The sequence below is a fragment of the Equus caballus genome, chromosome 20 (genome assembly GCF_041296265.1).
Source record: "Equus caballus isolate H_3958 breed thoroughbred chromosome 20, TB-T2T, whole genome shotgun sequence".
Classification (NCBI taxonomy): Eukaryota; Metazoa; Chordata; class Mammalia; order Perissodactyla; family Equidae; genus Equus; species Equus caballus.
Genome location: NC_091703.1, coordinates 26788366 through 26808205, shown reverse-complemented (window position 1 = coordinate 26808205; position 19840 = coordinate 26788366). Strand labels below are relative to the sequence as shown.

The 19840-nt window shown below is 42.3% G+C and overlaps 1 protein-coding gene across 1 annotated transcript; it reads right to left on the bottom strand.

The window, feature by feature from the left end:
- Window positions 1-388: 388 nt before the first annotated feature.
- LOC138919448 (butyrophilin subfamily 3 member A3-like) lies at window positions 389-16307 on the bottom strand. The gene is made up of 9 exons (XM_070244289.1): window positions 16168-16307; window positions 12022-12106; window positions 11410-11757; window positions 4559-4714; window positions 4358-4378; window positions 4243-4269; window positions 3076-3102; window positions 2591-2617; window positions 389-1090 (listed from the first exon to the last, which is right to left on the bottom strand). Exons 2-9 carry the CDS (start codon window positions 12104-12106, stop codon window positions 582-584), a joined length of 1200 nt encoding a protein of 399 aa, XP_070100390.1. The 5' UTR covers window positions 16168-16307; the 3' UTR covers window positions 389-581.
- Between the last annotated feature and the right edge of the window lie 3533 nt (window positions 16308-19840).

Below are 19840 nucleotides of genomic sequence, written 5' to 3'. Positions count from 1 at the left end.
GCTGGAATGGATGGGACGGGGGCCCAACCTCTCCCAGCAGCACAAGTTTGTGTTTGAATTCTATAAGTGCTTAACTGGGCCCCCTTCTTCAGTTGCCACATTCTGGAAAGGAGACTACCTCATGGGGTAGTTGTGAGGAGTAAATGAGTCAAACTCACTTAAAGCATTTAGCACAGCACTCAGTACATTTAAATTTATCTGTAAATGTCAGTCATTATTATTCAAATCCCAGCTGTCACTCACTTGTTGAGTGACCTTTGGAAAGTTAATTCACTTTTCTACACACCCCCTGTTTCCTTATCTATAGAAAGGAGACAATAATGTGGTACCACATTCAACTGTCATGTGAAATAATGGAATCGATATTAGTGAAGTGCTCCACACAGTGTTTGCATTTAGTCAGTATTTTATTGTTGTGATGTGCTGCTGTTAACGAGAGGGCCCTCAGCTCTAGGCTGAGCAGGGGAAAGCAGGGATGTTACCTCAGCCTCAGGGTCCCTATTCCCATCAGCTGAGCCTGGGGTCAGTGGGGTCTCCAGGGAATAGGCAGACACTGGGGCAGTAACAAGGGAACTCTGCACTCACGTCAGCACTGGACATATGGTCAAGGGAGTGGAATCCTGTGACATCAGTTTGAAAACTGGGCATACAGGCTCAGAGAAGGAGGTGTGTGGGAATGTGTAGATATGAGTTCCATCCACCGCATTGTAGAATGAGACCTCACCAGTCTCATAGTCCAGGAAAACCCCCACTCTTTGAGGAGGGTTGGCAATTGTCAAATGTGTACTGGGGTCAGTGAGAGCCTGATAGTCTTTCCCGTTAGACAGGCTAATAGTCCAGAATCCATTCTCTGGTGACATATTAACCCTAAATATTCTCTCCATGTTCTTCCTACATATCCCGACACACCACTCTTTCCTGTCCCCCACCTCCACCTCCCAGAAATGTCTCCCTGACCTGAAGGTGTTGAAGCCAAGCACGTGGGGATGCCCCACAAAATGCAATCGTGTATATCTCCACCGCAGTCTCCTCTTGTCCTCAAAAACAAGGAGGTTGGGGTGTGCTGTGTACCGATCCAGAATCACATCCGCTGCAAAAAGTTTGGGGCAGGCCATGGGGTCAGCCAATTTTCCTAGACCTCAGAGCCTCAGCCTTTAAGACCTAGGTCTGGCTGAGAAGGTCTGAGTCCAGACCCTGGTGTCCCCAGTCTGCCCCGAATGTGATCCTTTCAGCCATACCAAAAGAAAGGCCCTGGGGTCTTGTGTTCAGTGGAGACGAGTTATCAGGGTCATGGTCTGTATAATCCAACATCTCAAGCTGACTACTTCCTTCCATCTGTTTCCTATTTCCCTCCCCGAAATGACTGCCCACGTGAGGTTTATAGTCACATAGATTTGAATTTCAATCCTTGCTCTGCCACTCCTGAGCTGAATGACTTTTCATTTTCTGAAGTCTCTTTTTCCATAGACCCAAGCTATACAATGTTTTTAAGCCTCAATTTCCTTATCTGAAAAATGGGGATAAAAACACTAATCTTTAGGGTAGAAAAAGACAACACATTTTATATGTAGCCCAGGGCTGGACATGGAGTAAGTGCCTGATGTTAATGTAGCTCCATGCCTTTTCTGTGCTAGAGGACATGTTGGGGGCTTTCTGTGCTCCTGGATGCACTCTCCTACCTTTTTCTACCTTCTTCTGGGACCCAGGAATCTATTGTCTATGGACAACATCACTGGCTCCCTTGTGTCTGGTTGCCTGCTGAGTTTGCCAATGAGATTTATTGGCATTTGCCAATGCCAATAGTATTTATTTCCCCCACTTCCTCCTGTCAATGTCAGATGGTTATTCTCTCCCAAAGGCATGACTCTTCTCAGGCAGCCCTGTCCTTGAGCTACAGTTTCCTCTGGGCTCCAGTAATTGCTCACTTTCCCTATTCCTTTAAGCTTATTGTTGGTGACCTCTCCCCACTATTGAGAGCCCTGGGGCACTTCACATTCCCTAACCTGCCTCCTGTCTTTGTAAGGAGTTCCTTTTCTAAACCTCCTCCAACCACCCAGTTTGAACATGTGAGCTCTTATGTGGTTTTGTGACCAGTATATGTACATTACCTCATTTAGTCTTTGCCTCAAACCTCACATAATAGGGATTATGAAAATAATTTAAAAATGAGGAGAGTAAAGTTCAGAAACATTAAGTAACTTGAGAACACACAGCAGCAGGAGGTCGCATAAGAATCTTGGGAAAAGCAAAGATCTTTGTGCACTGCCTTTCTCCTGGGTCATTCCACATCCTCACTCTCCCTGCAGTATTAGTTCACTCTGCCTCTCCTTCTCTCACCTCTACCCTTTATGCCTCTTCCTTCTCATGAAGATCTATGGAACCCAGGAGAGCAATCCTCCTTGCTTCTCTGGGCTCTCAGCAGGAAGGCCCTGGAGATGGACATGCTTTTGAGACCAGAACCTAAAGTCATCCACCCAAAACTCTCCCAGTCATGGGGAATTTTCTTCCCAGAATCTCAAGAGTTGAAGAAGAAAAAGGGAATATGTTCCCTCAGGTTGTTGTCCTAGGGAATATACAGTGATTCACTCACCAGCTTGGTAGAGGGCCATCTTCCATTCTGAAAGGTAGGAGACACAGATAAGGGAAGGGCATTATTTCTGTGCTTGCCCCCACTCATTCTCCTCACTAAGCCTTTTCTCTCTCCCTTTCTACAGTCTCCCAATGTTTAGCTTCTTTCATCTGCAGCTATGCCAGATCAGACACATAACATCTCAGAAATGGTGAATTTCCTTCCCTCCATCATGCTGGGGCTGCAGGCCACATGGCCAGGCTGTGCTAGGGTGTGGGCATGTGTGCCAGCAGGCTGAGGGATGTCGGAAAGTGCCCAGATGCTGTAGCTGGAAGGTCCTCTCTGAGGCTCCAGAAAAGCAGGGGTGGTGTCCCCCAGAGAAAATGAGCCTCTGGGATAGATCTGATTATTCCTACTGGGAATGCCAATGGGTTGCATGGCAGAGAAAAGATTTAAATGCTTAGTACACTGGGCCAGGAAACTCAGAGGACATCAGGGTCACTCACCAGCATAGACCTGAGAATTCCCTCCACCTGCAATGGAAGAAAGGTAGAGACATCACCTGAAATGTGTCATTTCTGGGTCATTTCCTTTCTCTTCCTTTGCACCCCTCTAATCTTTCTTTTGGACAACTAGTTCCATGCTTCCTACCATCTCCCTCTGTCTGTTCCATTCTCTCCTCCCCTCTCCTCTTTTATATCAATTCTGAAAACATCAACTACTTGCTGATGATACCACAGGCACCATGGAAGTGCTTTCCTAGCTGAGATCCGGCAGATATATTCTGTGTGTATCTATGCTCCCATTCCTGGGCGTAGGTGTCACTGTGTGTATACCTGTATGTGTGAATGTACTAGAATCCCTCTGTCTCAAGCTGTATTATCTCCTGCCTACTTCTGAAAAGAATTGGGCAACTTAATGAGGAAATTTCAGGTAAGACATTTTAGAAAGCAGTTCTGATAAATCTATGACTACTAAGCCACTGTGACCACTTGTTGTTTGGAGACACTGTTCTCTCCTTCTTCTCCGATTTTCTCATTGTTTTATTTATTTATTTTTCTTCTTCTTCTTCTTCTCAAGCCCCCGCAGTACATAGTTGTACGTTTTAGTTGTGGGTGCCCCTGGTTGAGCTATGTGGGATGCTGCTTCAGCATGGCTTGATGAGCAGTGCCATGTCCATGCCCAGGATTTGAAGCGGCAAAACTCTGGGTGGCCAAGGTGGAGCGCGAGAACTTAACCACTCAGCCATGGGGCCAGCCTCACGATTTTCTCATTGTTTTAAATCTTACATTCTTTGTTTTCTTCTAGGCAGCCTACAGATTACGTAAAGCAACTAGTGAGGCTCCCAGCACAGGGGAGTCACTTGATCTAGCAAGTTCCACCCCCCTCCTCCTCCTTTCCTTTCAAGTGCACTCCTGGATATTCCTTTGTGCTTTTCTGACTGGAGAGTCTGTGGGCCCCTCATGGAGAGATATTGAAGGATCTTTTCTAGATTAAAAATCATAACTTTCCTTGCTTCCCCCACCATCAGCTACCCTTATTTCTCTCCCTTGGTAAAGGGATCCAGGATATTTCTTAGCCCTGGGCAGAGTTAGGAGTGAGGAAGTAGACTGGGAAATATCCCAGCAGAGAGTCTTAGATGCAAATTCAGAGAACATGCCAGAGCTACTCACGAGCTATGTACTGGATCTTTCTCCACTCTGCAATGAAGAAAGGGGAAGAGTCATTAACACATTTAAACCAGTGATAGGGAGACATATATGGATCCCTGGGGCAGTCATAACTTACTGAGTTCATGCTGGAGGTCCTCTGGAAAATAAGCCAAAAAAAACCATTATTGATATGGACTTGGAATGGGAGGTACTTCTGGAAAATAAACCTTACAAATGACCAAGTGCTGGGGTGGATGTGCAGGATGGGGAGGGGTTGAGGTCTTTGGGGGCACCTTCCCCTGTGCCAGTGCCTTGGGTTCCCTCCTTGGTCTGATACCTCTTGCCTTTTCTTCCAGATCCTTTTCCACTTGCTCTCTCTCTTTCTCTTTCTGCTGTCGCCAGAGGAAGTAACCCATCCCTGCAAGAATCAGCAGCAAGATGGACAGTGTCCCCACCAAGGCTGTGATCCAGGGCCAGGTCCTCCAGAAGGGGTCTGCAACAGAATGGAGCTTTAGCCTCTCACCCTCAGGGCATGGATCACAGAGCTTATTTCATGACATTAAATAACCCTTCTCATTCTAAAGTATCATTGGACTTTGGGTAAGACTTCGGTACACTCTTACTGTAACATAATATCATGACTTGTCTTGAACCGTCTGCTTCTCTCATCTAAATATGAGTTGCTTGAGCTTCAGAATCATGTTTTTTCTAGTTTAATTTTTTAAAAGGTTACATTTATGGGCTGGCCCATGGCCTAATGGTTGAGTTTGGCAAGCTTTGCACCAGTGGCCTAAGTTTGGTTCCCAGGCACTGACCTATACCACTCATCAGCAGTCATGCTGTGGTGGTGAACCACATAGGAAATAGAGGAAGATTGGCACAGTTGGCATCTCAAGGTAAATAGTCCTCAAGAAAAAAGAGGAAGATTGGCAACAGATGTTAGCTCAGAGCAACTCTTCCTCAAAAAAAGAAAAAAAGGTTACATTTACCTAGTTGAAATATCAGAAAGACATAAAAAGTCATCCAAGGAGACAAATGAAAATGAAAACAAGACATGCCAAAATCTGTGGGATACAGCAAAAGTGGTTCTACGAGGGAAGTTTATAGCAATTCAGGCCTACCTCAACAAAGAAGAGAAATCCCAAATTGAGAATCTAAAAGTGCACCTAAAGGTACTGGAAAAAGAACAACAAAATCAGCAGAAGGAAGGAAATAATAAAAATCAGAGCAGAAATAAACGAAATAGAGACTAACAAAACAACAGAAAAAATTAATGAAACCAAGAGCTGGTTCTTCGAAAAGGTAAACAAAATTGACAAACCCTTAGCTAGACTTAGCAAGAAAAAAAGAGAGAAGGCTCAAATAAATAAAATCAGAAATGAAAGAGGAGAGATTACAACGGACACCTCAGAAATACAAAAGATAATAAGAGCATACTATGAAAAGCTATACGCCAACAAATTGGATAATCTAGAGGAAATGGATAAATTCTTAGAAACATACAACCTTCCAAAACTGGACCAAGAAGATGTAGAAAATTTGAATAGATCGATCACCAGTAAAGAGATCGAAACAGCAATTAAAAACCTCCCAAAAAATAAAAGTCCAGGACCAGATGGCTTCCCTGGTGAATTCTACCAAACATTCAAAGAAGACCTAATACCTATCCTTCTCAAACTCTTCCAAAAAATTGAAGAGGAGGGGAGGTTTCCTAACTCCTTCTATGAAGCAAACATTATCCTGATACCAAAACCAGAGAAGGACAACACAAAAAAAGAAAATTACAGGCCAATATCACTGATGAACATCGATGCAAAAATCCTCAACAAAATACTAGAAAATCGAATACAACAATACATTAAAATGATCATACATCATGATCAAGTGGGTTTCATTCTGGGGATGCAGGGATGGTTCAACATCCGCAAATCTATCAACGTGATACACGACATTAACAAAATGAAGAACAAAAATCACATGATCATCTCAATAGACTCAGAGAAAGCATTTGATAAGATACAGCATCCATTTATGATTAAAAACTCTAAATAAAATGGGTATAGAAGGAAAATACCTCAACATAATAAAGGCCATATATGACAAACCCACAGCAAATATCATTCTCAATGGAGAAAAACTGAAAGCTATCCCTCTAAGAACAGGAAGCAGACAAGGATGCCCACTGTCACCACTCTTATTTAACATAGTATTGGAAGTCCTAGCCAGAACAATCAGGCAAGAAAAAGAAATAAAAGGGATCCACATTGGAAAAGAAGAAGTGAAACTATCACTCTTTGCAGACAACGTGATTTTATATCTAGAAAACCCTAAATAGTCCACTAAAAAACTTTTAGAAATAATAAAGGAATACAGTCAAGTTGCGGGATACAAAATCAATGTACAAAAATCAGTTGCGTTTCTATACACTAACAATGAAGTAACAGAAACAGAAATTAAGAATACAATCCCATTTGAAATTGCAACAAAAAGAATAAATTACCTAGGAATATGCTTAACAAAAGAGGTGAAAGACCTGTACACTGAAAACTATAAGACATTGTTGAAAGAAATCAAAGAAGACACAAAGAAATGGAAAGATATTCCGTGCTCTTGGATTGGAAGAATTAACATTGTTAAAATGTCCATACTTCCTAAAGCAATCTATAGATTCAACGCAATCCCTATCAAAGTTCCAACAACATTTTTTACAGAAATAGAGCAAAGAATCCTAAAATTTATATGGAACAACAAAAGACCCCGAATAGCCAAAGGGTTCCTGAGAAAAAAGAACAAAGCTGGAGGTATCACACTCCCCGATTTCAAATTATACTACAAAGCCATAGTGACCAAAACAGCATGGTACTGGCATAAAAACAGACACACAGATCAATGGAACAAAATTGAGAGCCCAGAAGTAAACCCATACGTTTATGGACAGGTAATATTTGACAAGGGAACCAAGAGCATACGATGGAGAAAGGAGAGTCTCTTCAATAAATGGTATTGGGAAAACTGGACAGCCACATGCAAAAGAACGAAAGTAGACCATTCCCTTACACCATGCACAAAAATCAACTCAAAATGGATTAAAGACTTGAATGTAAGACCCAAAACCATGAGACTTCTAGAAGAAAACATAGGCAGTACGCTCTATGACATTGGTCTGAGCAGCATATTTTCAAGTCCCATGTCTGAGCGGGCAAGGGAAACAAAAGACAAAATGAACAAATGGGACTACATCAAACTAAAAAGTTTCTGCACAGCAAAGGAAACCATCAACAAAACGAAAAGACAACTTAACAACTGAGAGAAGATATTTGCAAACCACATATCAGATAAGGGGTTAACATCCAAAATATACAAAGAACTAAAACAGCTTAACAACAAAAAAACCAACAATCCAATTAGAAAATGGGCAAAAGATCTGAACAGAGATTTCTCCAAAGAAGATATACAGATGGCCAACAGGCATATGAAAAGATGCTCAACATCATTAGCTATCAGGGAAATGCAAATTAAAACTACAATGAGATATCACCTCTCTCCGGTCAGAATGGCTATAATTAACAAGACAGGAAACAACAAATGTTGGAGAGGGTGTGGAGAGAAGGGAACCCTTGTTCACTGCTGGTGACAGTGCAAACTGGTGCAGCCACTATGGAAAGCAGTTTGGAGTATCCTCAGAAAATTGAGGATAGATCTACCATATGATCCAGCTGTTCCACTGCTGGGTATTTATCCAAAGAACTTGAAAACACAAAGGCATAAAGATACTTGCACCCCTATTTTCATTGCGGCATTATACACAATAGCCAAGATATGGAAGAAACCTAGGTGCCCATCAAGGGACGAAGGGATAAAGAAGATGTGGTATTTATACACGATGGACTACTACTCAGCCATAAGAAATGACGAAATCCTGCCATTTGTGACAACATGGGTGGACCTTGAGGGTATTATGCTGAGTGAAATAAGTCAGAGGGATAAAGTCAAATACCGTATGATCTCACTCATAAGTAGAAGATAAAAACGACAAAAAAAAAAAAAAAAACACACAGCATTGGAGATTGGACTGGTGGTTACCACTGTGGAAGGGGGGAGGGAAAAAGGGGTGATTAGGGTCACATGTGAGGGGATGCACTATAATTAGTGTTCGGGTGGTGAACATGATGTAATGTATACAGAATTTGAAATATGATGTACATCCGAAAAAAATAAAAATTAAAAAAAAAAGTCATCCAAATCTCCCATCCACTGAATCCTCCCTCCCACCTTAATTAGCCTCTCGTTACTCAGCTTAATACGATGGTTGGGAATATAAACTTTGGAGCTGGAGGACCTGCGTTCAAATTCAGTCTCCTCCATTTGACTAGCAATGAGATATTGAACTAATTACTTACCTGCTCTGTATTGGTGTCCTAATTTATAACGTAGGGTAATAACAGTATCTCACTCATAAGGTTAAAGGATTCAATTAATACTTATAAAGAGTCTGACACATAGTGAGTGCTAAGCAAGTGTATTTTAAATTAAAAAAATATAAAGATATTCTTATTTTTTTCTTGTTTACAACAAACATAGCATTCTATACAAACTGCTCTGCATTTGGCTTTTTCTGTTCATCTTGGAGATCCTGCCATATTAGTACAGAGAGAATGTCTACATTTTCTTTCCAAGCTGTGTAATATTCTGTTGCATATAAGTTCCCTACTGATGGACATTTCCATAGTTTCTAGCTTTTTTGCTATTATAATTAATGTTATAAGAAATTACATTTTACAGGGGTCATTTCATAGAAATGCAAGTGTATCCGTCAGATAAATTCCCAGAACTGAGATTTTGGATCAATAAATAAGTAGTTTGGCGAAATACTGCTATACGGCCCTCAACAGAAGTTATGCCAATTTACACTAAAAATATACCAAAGTATACCAACAAAAGTCTAAAAGTGACTGTCTCCTCACAATCCTGCATCAGAACCGGTGATGTACCACGTCAGTTTTGTTTTGTGTTGTTTTACTGCCAATTGTACGAGCGGAAAACATTTAATACACATTCATCTCTAGGGTGAGATTGGATCGTCTCATGTCTTATTTCATTTTCTGTGAACTTATAATTCATGTCATTTGCTCATTTTTCTATTGGGCTGTTTTACATCTTAAGGAGATTAACTCTTTCTTTAAGATATGAGTCACACTTATTCTTTTCCTATTTTTTCATTTGTCTTTGGTTAAGAGTCTAATCTTTACCATCTTCCTCCAATTCCCAATGCCTGGTACAGTTTCTGGCACACAAGAAATACTCAGTAAGTATTTGTCACATAAACAGCTTTACAGGGAAAGAAAAACATCTTTGGAGTAGGAAGAAGGCTCCAGATCCCTGCTCTGTGCCTTATATTCACTACAGACACCCAAGTCAGCAACAGAGAATTACACATCCTCCTTCTTTCTATAGCCACAGCCCAGCAAAGTATACCTGAGGCTAAGCAGGGTACTGACCTGCAATGGAAATCCTGGCTGTCTTTTCCTTGCTAAGGAGGGAGTTTCCGATGATACAAGATTCCCCTTCCCCAGAGCTACCTTTCACTATGACAGATGCTGTGACTGCATAAAGACCAGCTCTCTCTGCGACCAAAGGTGCTGCTACAGCTGGCATATCCTCTCCCTTGGCATCTCTCCACTGTATTTGGGACTGGGGATACCAGCCAGTGTACATGCACTCCAGGTGGATCTCCCCAGCCTCGTAACTCTTCATTTCAATGTGAAAATCAGAACGTAGTGCTGTGGAACAAAAATGTACCTGAATACTATGGAGCCTGCTGTAGTGATGAAAGTCTCAGAAGGAATCAAATGGCACACTCACATTAGATAATTCAATGGCTGTTTCACTAAGGAACTGTTTTCAAAAGCCTGGTCATGGTGAGGGGAAACTACATGGAACAGAACGATACCCCAGGGAGAGGAACAGTGGAGCTGTTACCACCCACCCCTAACCCCAAAGAGAGGCTTAGTAGAAGCCCTTTTGAAGACCTAAGAGAGTCATGTAGAAAGGGCTTTCTTAAGAGGAGCTGTGATTTTCTGGAAAGGAATGCAGCCAGCTTGAGGTCATTCTATATGGAGAAAGCCAGGAGGAAAAGTTCCTAGACCTCCTCTGCTGTATCTTCCATCTTCTGCTACATCTCCCCATTGACCAAATTCATCCAGAAGCCACAGGGCAAGAGAGTGCCATGAGGAAGAGAAATGCAACCCTTGACTTCTGGACATCAGCCTGGTCTCACCTTCTCCTGTTGAACATAAGCAATTTCATGGAACGTCAACATCAGATAAGGGCACTTTGCCACTAAGATGGGCACTAAGACAAAAATGAGACCACTCAACAATAGTGTTTGAATGTAGAGAAAAACACGAACACTGTCCAAACCACAATCATACAAAACATTTCGCTATCCTGGCTATGAGTGACTGCTGCTCTTTTCCCTATTACAGGTTTAACCTCATTCTAGTCTTCTTCCTAGGTAAGACATATTAAGACATCCAACTACAGAATCACACCCCCCACCTTCCTGACAGAATCCAGTCCAGAGCAAAGTCCCACTTCCATAAACCCTCCCCCAACTCCCCTAACACAAGCCCAAATTCTATAGCAAGTCTTCTCTGACACCCTCTTACTGAGACACCCCGTGATTGCCACATGGCATGTGTTCTCCCTCCCTGCAATAAGTAATACACACAAATTGGTCAACTCCAGGTGTGTTCCTGGAGGCCTTTGGCTGGAGAACATTGGCAGCATGGATGCTGTCCTACAGGTCAGCCATCCAGGGCCCACCACAGTGTACAATTGGAGGGGCCACAGAAGTGATCTGGAACACAACTGAACCAAACAATTGTGTGCTATCACTGAGGAGACATGTTCTTATCCTTCCTATCTTCGGCCTTCCATTTCCCTGCTTAGACCCTGGCAGCCAGCTTGAGAGAGTTCTTTACTTGATGCTATAGAGTACAGGAGGGATTCCTCCTGGAGGAAAACCTGTGTCTTTCCCAAAGCCCTCAGAGAAACAAAGAGGGAACACAGTGGAGTCAGTTCCTAGTGACCAACCAGGATGCTCTGAGGTGGATTTGGAGCATGAACTCTGCTTCTGCCCCCAGGTCTCAAGGAGTAACCAGTTCAGAACAAAACTGGGAGCCTCACCTGCAACCTTCAGCTCCATTATGGCATTTTCAGAGAAGTTTTCATCTCGGAAATAACACCGGTAGCTCCCTCTGTCAGAGGCTCTGACGTCGTGAATTCGGAGAGTAGCCTTCCCTTCAGTGATACCATGTCTTAAAATCGAAGTTCTCCCTCGATACTCTGTCATCTGTTCTTCATTTACTTCCTCCCCATTTTCATAGAGGTATACTACCTCCCTGAGGCTGGATCTCACCCACATCAGATCCATGAACTCCGCGCTCGTCTTCGGGGAAAGATGACAGGGCAGATCAGCGTATTCACCCATGAGGGCCAGGATGGGCCCAGACGGTCCAACCACAGCAATCTGAGCTGGTCAGTAAAAGGAGAAGGTCCATCAGAGGGAGTTGGGGCAATGAGCGTAAGGGAGGGATCTCATGCAGGGAGGGTTAGGTACAAAAATCCTAGAGAGGAACATGATCCTAATAGAAGGACAATTTGTCTGAATGGCATGTGTACCTTCAGTTTGGGATGGGACTTCCAGGACTTCCAGGTATAAGAAGTTATCACAGGTTCTAACTGGACAATAACAAGCAATTATATGATTCAGTAACATAAATGCAGAATGTTCCCTACCTGAGCAAGTGGTAAGTAGCTGGACCAAGATGACGCAGACAAGGAGGTCAAGCAGAGGGATGTGTAGGGAACTCGCCATTTTCATCTGTGCTGCAGAGAGATGAGGGAATCAGGAAGAAATTATGACTTGAAAGAAGATAGTGAATTCCACATCAAACCTCCACCTCCCCAGGGGCGATTCAGGGTGAAACACACATTAGTGTGGTGACTCAAGATCCTCTTCTGCTACAATGTCTGCTTGGGAGTGTCTTAACTTTGAGTTCAACGTGGAAAATCACAGACAAAAATATGTAATGTTAAATGCACATTTAACATCTAAATATTATTTATTTAGGGTTAAATGTATGTATATTAACCCTAACCCATCAGGAAATCCTCAGGTCTACTGTCCAGAATCCTTCCACTTTCTCACTCTTCCCCTGCTACAGCCAGGTCCAAGCCTCCACCCTCACACTCTGATTAATGAAGGACCCTCCTCTCTGGGTCCCCTGATTCCATTTGTGTCCCCTACAGTCTATGCTCAACACAACAGACAGAATGTTCCTTGTGTAACATCATGCCACTCTTCTGCTTAGCAGCTTCCAGTGGCTTCCAATTCCCTCACAGTAGATGCTGAAGTCCTCACAATGGCCAACAAGGCCCTCCACGACCTGAAACTCTGAATTCATCTCCCTTATTCTCCTCATCTTATCTAGCCACAGTGCCCTTCTTGCTTGTCCTTGAACAGCCCAGGACAGAGGACACCAGCACTAACTCTTCCCTCTACCTGGAGCCCTCTTCCCCTGGATATCCACAAGGCTCACTCCCTCACCTCCTTCAAGTCTTTGCTCTCAAGTCAGTTCCTCCATGAGACCCTCTCTGACCACAGGTTTATGGCAAACTGCTCCCATCCCCCTGAGCCTGCTCTCTTTTTCTCATCGATTTTCAGCATCTAACATATCCTGGGGTTACTGTCTGTCTCCACCTGCTGGAATGGAGCTCCACAAAGCAAGGACATTGGTCTATTTTGTTTCCTAATGTGTTATGAGCCCATAGAACAGTGTGCAGTTCACCTGCAACCTTTAGTAAATATTTGTTGAATGAGTGAATGGATGAGGGGTAACGTATTAACCCATCAATACTCCTTAGAATTTTATATCTGTTTAGGTGATCAGATTAAGTGGTTGTCATCTCACAGGAAGGGAGATGGAAAGTTGTGAAGACAAACTCTTCCTCCATAATGACATGCTCTTTTGGTCTGGCTTAGAGACTATAGCCTGGCCTCCTCTGTTCCCACGGAGACTTGCCTATATTATTATATTTATTTCTATTTTTCAGTGAAGTGGTTTCAAGGAGCAAGAATGTCCTGAACATACATATAAGAGTATTACAACTTGGTGTGCTTCAGTTCACTCTTTTTGCGATTGTTCTTTGGGGGAGAAGCATCCCTGGGAAGGAAATTATTCATTTCCTGTCTTCCCTTTTCCCAGGTGTTCACCAGTGCTCCTTGGTTGATGGCCTCTGGGCTCACCAGCAATGGAAAAGTTCCTGATGTTAATCTCTCCACTACTAGAGAAGTGCCTTCAAAGGCAGAAATGTAAAAGCTGACATTTGCAAAGAAGGGGCAATTATGTCAATCTAGGAGCACACAGCAGTCCAACAAAGCTCATACTGGTATGAAGTATTCAGGCTCTCCAAGGTCAGAATGAGGGCTCCTGCAAACCCCTACTCCAAGCTGAGTGCTGTCAACTCTATTTTGGCTCAGAAAAGCACCTCCGTCATCTTTTAGGTATAGTACGTAGCATCAATGTGAAGACTGAGATAAGGGAATTGTAGCCCTCACCAGCTGGCAAGGCTTGATTCTAGCTGAGTTCCAGCTTGGCTTCCATACTAACCACCCCAAAGTTGGCTGCATCCCTCGATAGTGGAGATCTATGCCTAGGTGGATTACTCAGAGATAGGACTGAGATCTCTGGACCTAACCTCCTCCTTTCTCCCTTGTTCCTCTCCCATGATGTATCCTCTCTTTCCATGAAGATGTCAGGTAGAATGGGGTCCTGATGAATGACTTGAGGGAGTGTCCATCTGGGGAGCAACACTGTGGACTCCTCTAGGGCCCAAACATGGCCATCACCAAGTTCAGATCATGCCTCCATCAGACTCTGGTTAAAATCCAGGCAGAATCCCTGGTGGAGGCTCTGGAGTCAGTCAGAGCCTAACCCACCACTTCTGAATCACAAGGCTAGTGAATGGGAGCCCTAGGAAGAAGACCAGGTCTCACCTATCTTTTCATTCATTCACTCAACAAATATTTATTGAGCCCACACTATTTGCCAGGCCCACTATGTATTAGGTGTAGGAACAACAAGGGGGTGGAAACTAGGTAATGGTTCCATGATTCACAAACTGTGTAATCTCAGCCATGTGACAAAACCTATTTGAGCTCCAGTCACTCATGAAAGAATGTGAAATATGAACTTCAGAATGTGCAGAATTGGCCCAGTAATTTTACTTCCAGATATGAGTTCCAGTGAAGTACTTGCATGCATCCAGAGAGGAACATATGTAAAGATGACATTGCAGCATTGTTTTCAAAATTAATAACGTGATCAAAACCCTAACTGGCAACCGATAGGAGACTGGTTAATTAAATAATGGTTCATCCCTATGAAGGAATTCAATGTGGCAGTTAAGACTAATTTGTAGACACCAACCTAGACAATTAAGACGTATTAAGTGAACAAAATGCAAGTTGCAGAACAATATGAATGTTTTTATAAAAAAACAAAGCTATAAATTGTTATATACATGTTTATGAAATTGCCTTACAAAGGGTCTAAAAGAACACATGCTACACTGAGAATTGAGGATCGAGTGAAAGATGCTTTTGTCCTTTGTACCCTATACTTTGAAAATTTTTGAATGTCTTTAAGTTGAAATGTTTTCATGTAAAACTTAACAATTAATAACTGTTACAAGTAATTATAGTGACTGCAACATATTAGTTTTTCAGAAAATACCCACTCATCTAAAACAAACCAGCATGAGACCCCCAGTCATAGTTCTGCAAGTCCAGGAACTGCCGGGGGACAAGACAGCAGAAGTCCGAGCAGCTGGCACTCCTTCGGACCCTTGCCTGAAACCTGGACACAACCTAAGACAGAATATTGCCTTTCAGTACATCCTCTCCTCTTCAAAATATTCTCTATGCTGCTCGAGAGAGGACAGTATTATTATTATTATTATTATAGGTAACAATTTGTCTACTGTCCTCAGAGTAGAGAATATGTTTTCACTTATTTTAGGGTATTTATTATTTTTACTCCTGACTATAGACAATTTTAAAATGAAGAAAAATATAATGGAAAAAAATTTAGATAATCCGCGATAGTAATCTTATACTTTGCTTCACAGGAATGTAAATATTTCTGGAACTATTTTGGCTGTATATATACCAAATGCCTTGGAAACATTTCATACTTTGACCCAGAAATTCCACATTTAGGAATTGCACTTAAAGAAAAATAATGAGATATTAACACAAAGATTTATGTTTAAGGCTGTTCATCATAGTAAAATCTGCAACAGTAAAATGTGCATACAATTTAAATATCCAAATCAGATCCAATTTTGTTGCAACGATAAATAAAATTACTTATTAAAAACATGACACCTAGTGACTGTACGGAAATCCCTTTATGATTGGAAAATGTGTTGTTTACCCATCCTCTGATTGTTGTATATGTGTATGCATGTAGTATGTAGAGTTTGGTTCAGATTTTCCTATAATACAAAGAATTCTGTAATGCCCATCATTACACATACACATTTAAGGCACATCTCTTTTTAGAATCTCTTAGAATACCTTCCCAGAGATGGCCAGGAGAGATCATAAGAGTCCTTTGCTCCTTTCTCACCAGAGTAAGTTCTTAAGGACATGCAGTTGTTAAGTTTCTTCATTCAGGTTGTCTCCCTCCCACCAAATTTCCCAATGAAGGTCCTTACTTTTGGCACTGCATCCCGCCGCCATCCCCTATCCCCTCACCACACTCACAAGCACCAAACCCCTTTCTCTAGGTGAGGACTTCCCTGTACCCACTCTCAACTGTTTAGCCGCTGTCCTTCCAGGGCCTGTGGCCCTGGCTTTTACCAGCTTCCCCCACTTACCCCTTCACAGTCCCATCTGAAGATCACAGCCCACAGAATGAAGGGAATCAATAGCTCTCCATTAATGTTAACAGTCTGCTCTGAAAGAACGGGAAAGAAAGAAAGGCTGCTGCTCACTGTGGGAAACAGTATCAGAGTCCCTCTCTAGAGGAGTTAGTTTTTGCATTGGCTCCGAGGGGTGTTTCTTATCAGTTACTGGACAGACACCAGTGGGAAATGTTAGAATGAAAATGAAACTGTACTGGACTGTACAAAATGAAGAAAAATTTCAGCCCTAATTCCCACACAGTTTGTGTCTCTCTGTGTTTACCTGTTTGAATCATTCATGTATATATATATATGTGTGTGTGTGTGTGTATAGACAGGATTTCATTATGTACACCCGTTTTCTGTCTTTTATATCACAGTAGATTTATTAGCAGAATTAAGAAGAAAAATTTCAAGATTTTAATGTATGAAGAGAAGAACATGGGCATTAATTAAAATGTTTCTGTGGCTGTTTGCTAACATCTGTGTGCATGTAGGTGGGCACATGGAGGAGGACTTCTTCTACAACAGAGCAAAATGGAAGTACAAACAGAAAGAAGACCAGATCCACTCTACCTTTTTAGCACCTGTGAAACTCAAGTCTCTAATCTATGACCAAATTGTATAACATTCGGGTTTCCAGAGACAGTGCTGCCAGGGACTGATGGGCGTGTCTTACATTTTTCAGAACAGTCTTATTTGCAGTGTTGCTGAGCAGCTTCCTTCGCTTTCTATGCCTTATTTGTGCTGCATTTTTATTTTCTTGTGTATTTGTTTCCACTCTGCCTGCAGGATTCTGTATCCTCTGAGGTTAGACTCTGGATAGGCTGTGAAGGCTTTTTCTATAAAGTGTCTTTGGACAAACTGGCTCTACCTGTGGCCTAGGGTTTCCCAAGACACTTTATTTGAGTCTCAAATCATTGGTTAACACTCCTTGGGCTTTGATGGGACCTTGGCTGATGGAATTTGATTATATTCCAACTCTTTGAATTTAGGCTCTGTGCATGGCTGGTTGCTTGTGCAATATCTACTCCCTACTTCTTCTTAGTAATAAAACCCAGTTTGGGAAGGACCTGCCATTTGCCCATCCCCCTTGTAGATAGGAGAGAACGAGGGACTAAGTTTGAATCAATGATTTGTAGGTGGAAGTTGTTGAGTTATGTTTTTGAAGAGAGGTCTATACTCATCCTACTTCCACTTTCCTTTTGCCTAGAACATGGTCCTTGGAGCTGAAGTGCAGCAACCATCTCAGGACCATGAGGCACCCTTGAGAATGGAAGCCACATACTGAGATGGTAGAGAATAAAGATTGAAGAAATCTGGTGCACAAATGCATCTCTGCGGTGCCAGACCAGCTCTGGACTGCTGTCCTCTGAATTCATTTTACAGGAAAGGAGATCAAAATCTTGTTTTGTTGAAGCCAATGGTACTTTCGGTCTCTGCTGTTAGCAGCAAAATACAATTCTTCCCTCCTCACCACCCACTATCAACAGTTTATCATGAAACTTTTCAAACATAGAGCAAAGTTAAAAGAATTTTTCAATGAACACCAAATTTACCCATCTATATTCCATAGTGGGAATTTTACTATAGTTGCTTTATTATATAATAGTTCCTTCTGTTTATCCCCCCATCCATCCTTATTTATTTATTTAAAACTTTATTTATTTATTTGGTGTCTTTTAAAGATTTTATTTTTTTTTTCTTTTTCTCCCCAAAGCCCTCCGGTACATAGTTGTGTATTCTTCGTTGTGGGTTCTTCTAGTTGTGGCATGTGGGACGCTGCCTCAGCGTGGTCTGATGAGCAGTGCCATGTCCGCGCCCAGGATTCGAACCAGCGAAACACTGGGCCACCTGCAGCGGAGCGCGCGAACTTAACCACTCGGCCACGGGGCCAGCCCCTATTTGGTGTCTTTTAAATTAAGTTGCAAATATCAATGCCCTTTCCCTTGGATATTTTGGCACATCTATCAGATACGAGAACCCTGTCGTGAAATGCATGAGGAACCAATGCTGTGTCTGAAACACAAATGTAGGAGTACCTTTCAGTTACATGTTCTAAAGGGATCGGGGGGTATATCTATCTGGGTATCTCTAGCTCCTAAATGCCACACCATCCCCACCAATATTCACAGTCTGGCCCCAGGTACCTGGCCACTCCTGGTAAGAGTCAGGCTCCCTCCAGGAGGCTGTGTAAGCAGGAGGCTCCAGGACTGCCTCTCAGGAGCAACTTGATACAGGGACAAGCACTGCCCCAGGGCCCTTCTGTCCATTCCCTGGCATCTGCTGAGAGAAGTGCTCTCTTCTCTGCTGATATCACAAGAAGGGAATAGATATTTTGGAGGACCTGTAGGATGCAGGGCCCCACCAATCACTTGAAGAAGAGCAGGCATAAATCACTCGTGAAGGAAGCTGAGGAGAGGCATGTGGTTGAGTTCAGAGACAAAATAAAATAGGAGAGTGGGCATCACATTAGAGATGGGTTAGAAAGTAAAAATTATCTCAGAATGTAACCATCTTCCCTGTCAGTCATCAGACTGGTGTAAAAGACATATTTGATAAAGCCAACTACATAGTTAACAGAAAGAGTATTTCTCCCAAGGTCATGCTGTAGCTGTAAAAGGGCAAAACAAACCCTTCTATGGGTGTTTCCTGTTTTCGTACTCACTGAGAAACTTTCTTTTAAAAATTCATAGTCAACTTTCGTTCTTTTGGATATGGCTTGCCAGTTTTCCCAACACCATTTATTGAAAAGACCTTCCATTCTCCATTGTACTGACTCCTTTCTGAAGATTAGCTGTACATTATATTTTTTTTTTCGAGGAAGATTAGCCCTGAGCTAACTGCTGCCAATCCTCCTCATTTTGCTGAGGAAGGCTGGCCTTGAGCTAACATCCATGCCCATCTTCCTTTACTTTATGTGTGGGATGCCTACCACAGCATGGTGTGCCAAGCCGTGCCATGTCTGTACCCAGGATCCGAATCAGCAAACCCTGGGTCGCCAAAGTGGAATGTACACACTTAACTGCTGTACCACCGGGCCAGCCCCAGCTGTACATTATCTTAAACCAGACACAAAAATTAGCTCAAAATGGATTAAAAACTTGAATGTAAGACATGAACCCATAAAACTCCTAGAAGAAAACATACGTTGTTTTCTCTTTGACATTGGTTTTAGAGTATCTTTTCGAACATCATGTCTGCTCAGGCAAGGGAAACCAAAGAAAAAATAAAAAAGGGGGGCCATGTCAGACTAAAATGCTTCTGCAGGTTAAACAAAACCATCAGGAAAATGAAAAGACTACCCACCAACTGGGAGAAAATATTTGCAAATCATATATCTGACAAGGAGTTAATTTCCAAAATATATAAAGAACTCATGCAACTCAACAACAAAAAAATGAACAATGTGATCAAAATGGGCAGAGAATATGGAAAGGAATTTTTCCAAAGAAGATATACAGACGGCCAAAAGGCATGTGAAAAGATATTCAACATGACTAATTATTAGGGAATTCAAATCAAAACTACAATGAAATATCACCTCACACCCACCAGGATGGCTATTATTAACAAGACAAGAAATAACAAGGGTTGGAGAGCATGTGGAGAAAAGGGAAACTTCATGGACCATTGGTGGGAATGC

Coding starts and splice junctions, on each gene's coding strand:
- LOC138919448 (XM_070244289.1), bottom strand. CDS start 12,106: ATGAAAATGGCGAGTTCCCTACACATCCCTCTGCTTGACCTCCTTGTC. Junction 3,103..4,242: donor AAAGATCCAGTACATAGCTC/GTGAGTAGCTCT, acceptor CTTCCATTGCAG/GTGGAGGGAATTCTCAGGTC. Junction 2,618..3,075: donor GAATTCTCAGGTCTATGCTG/GTGAGTGACCCT, acceptor CCTACCTTTCAG/AATGGAAGATGGCCCTCTAC.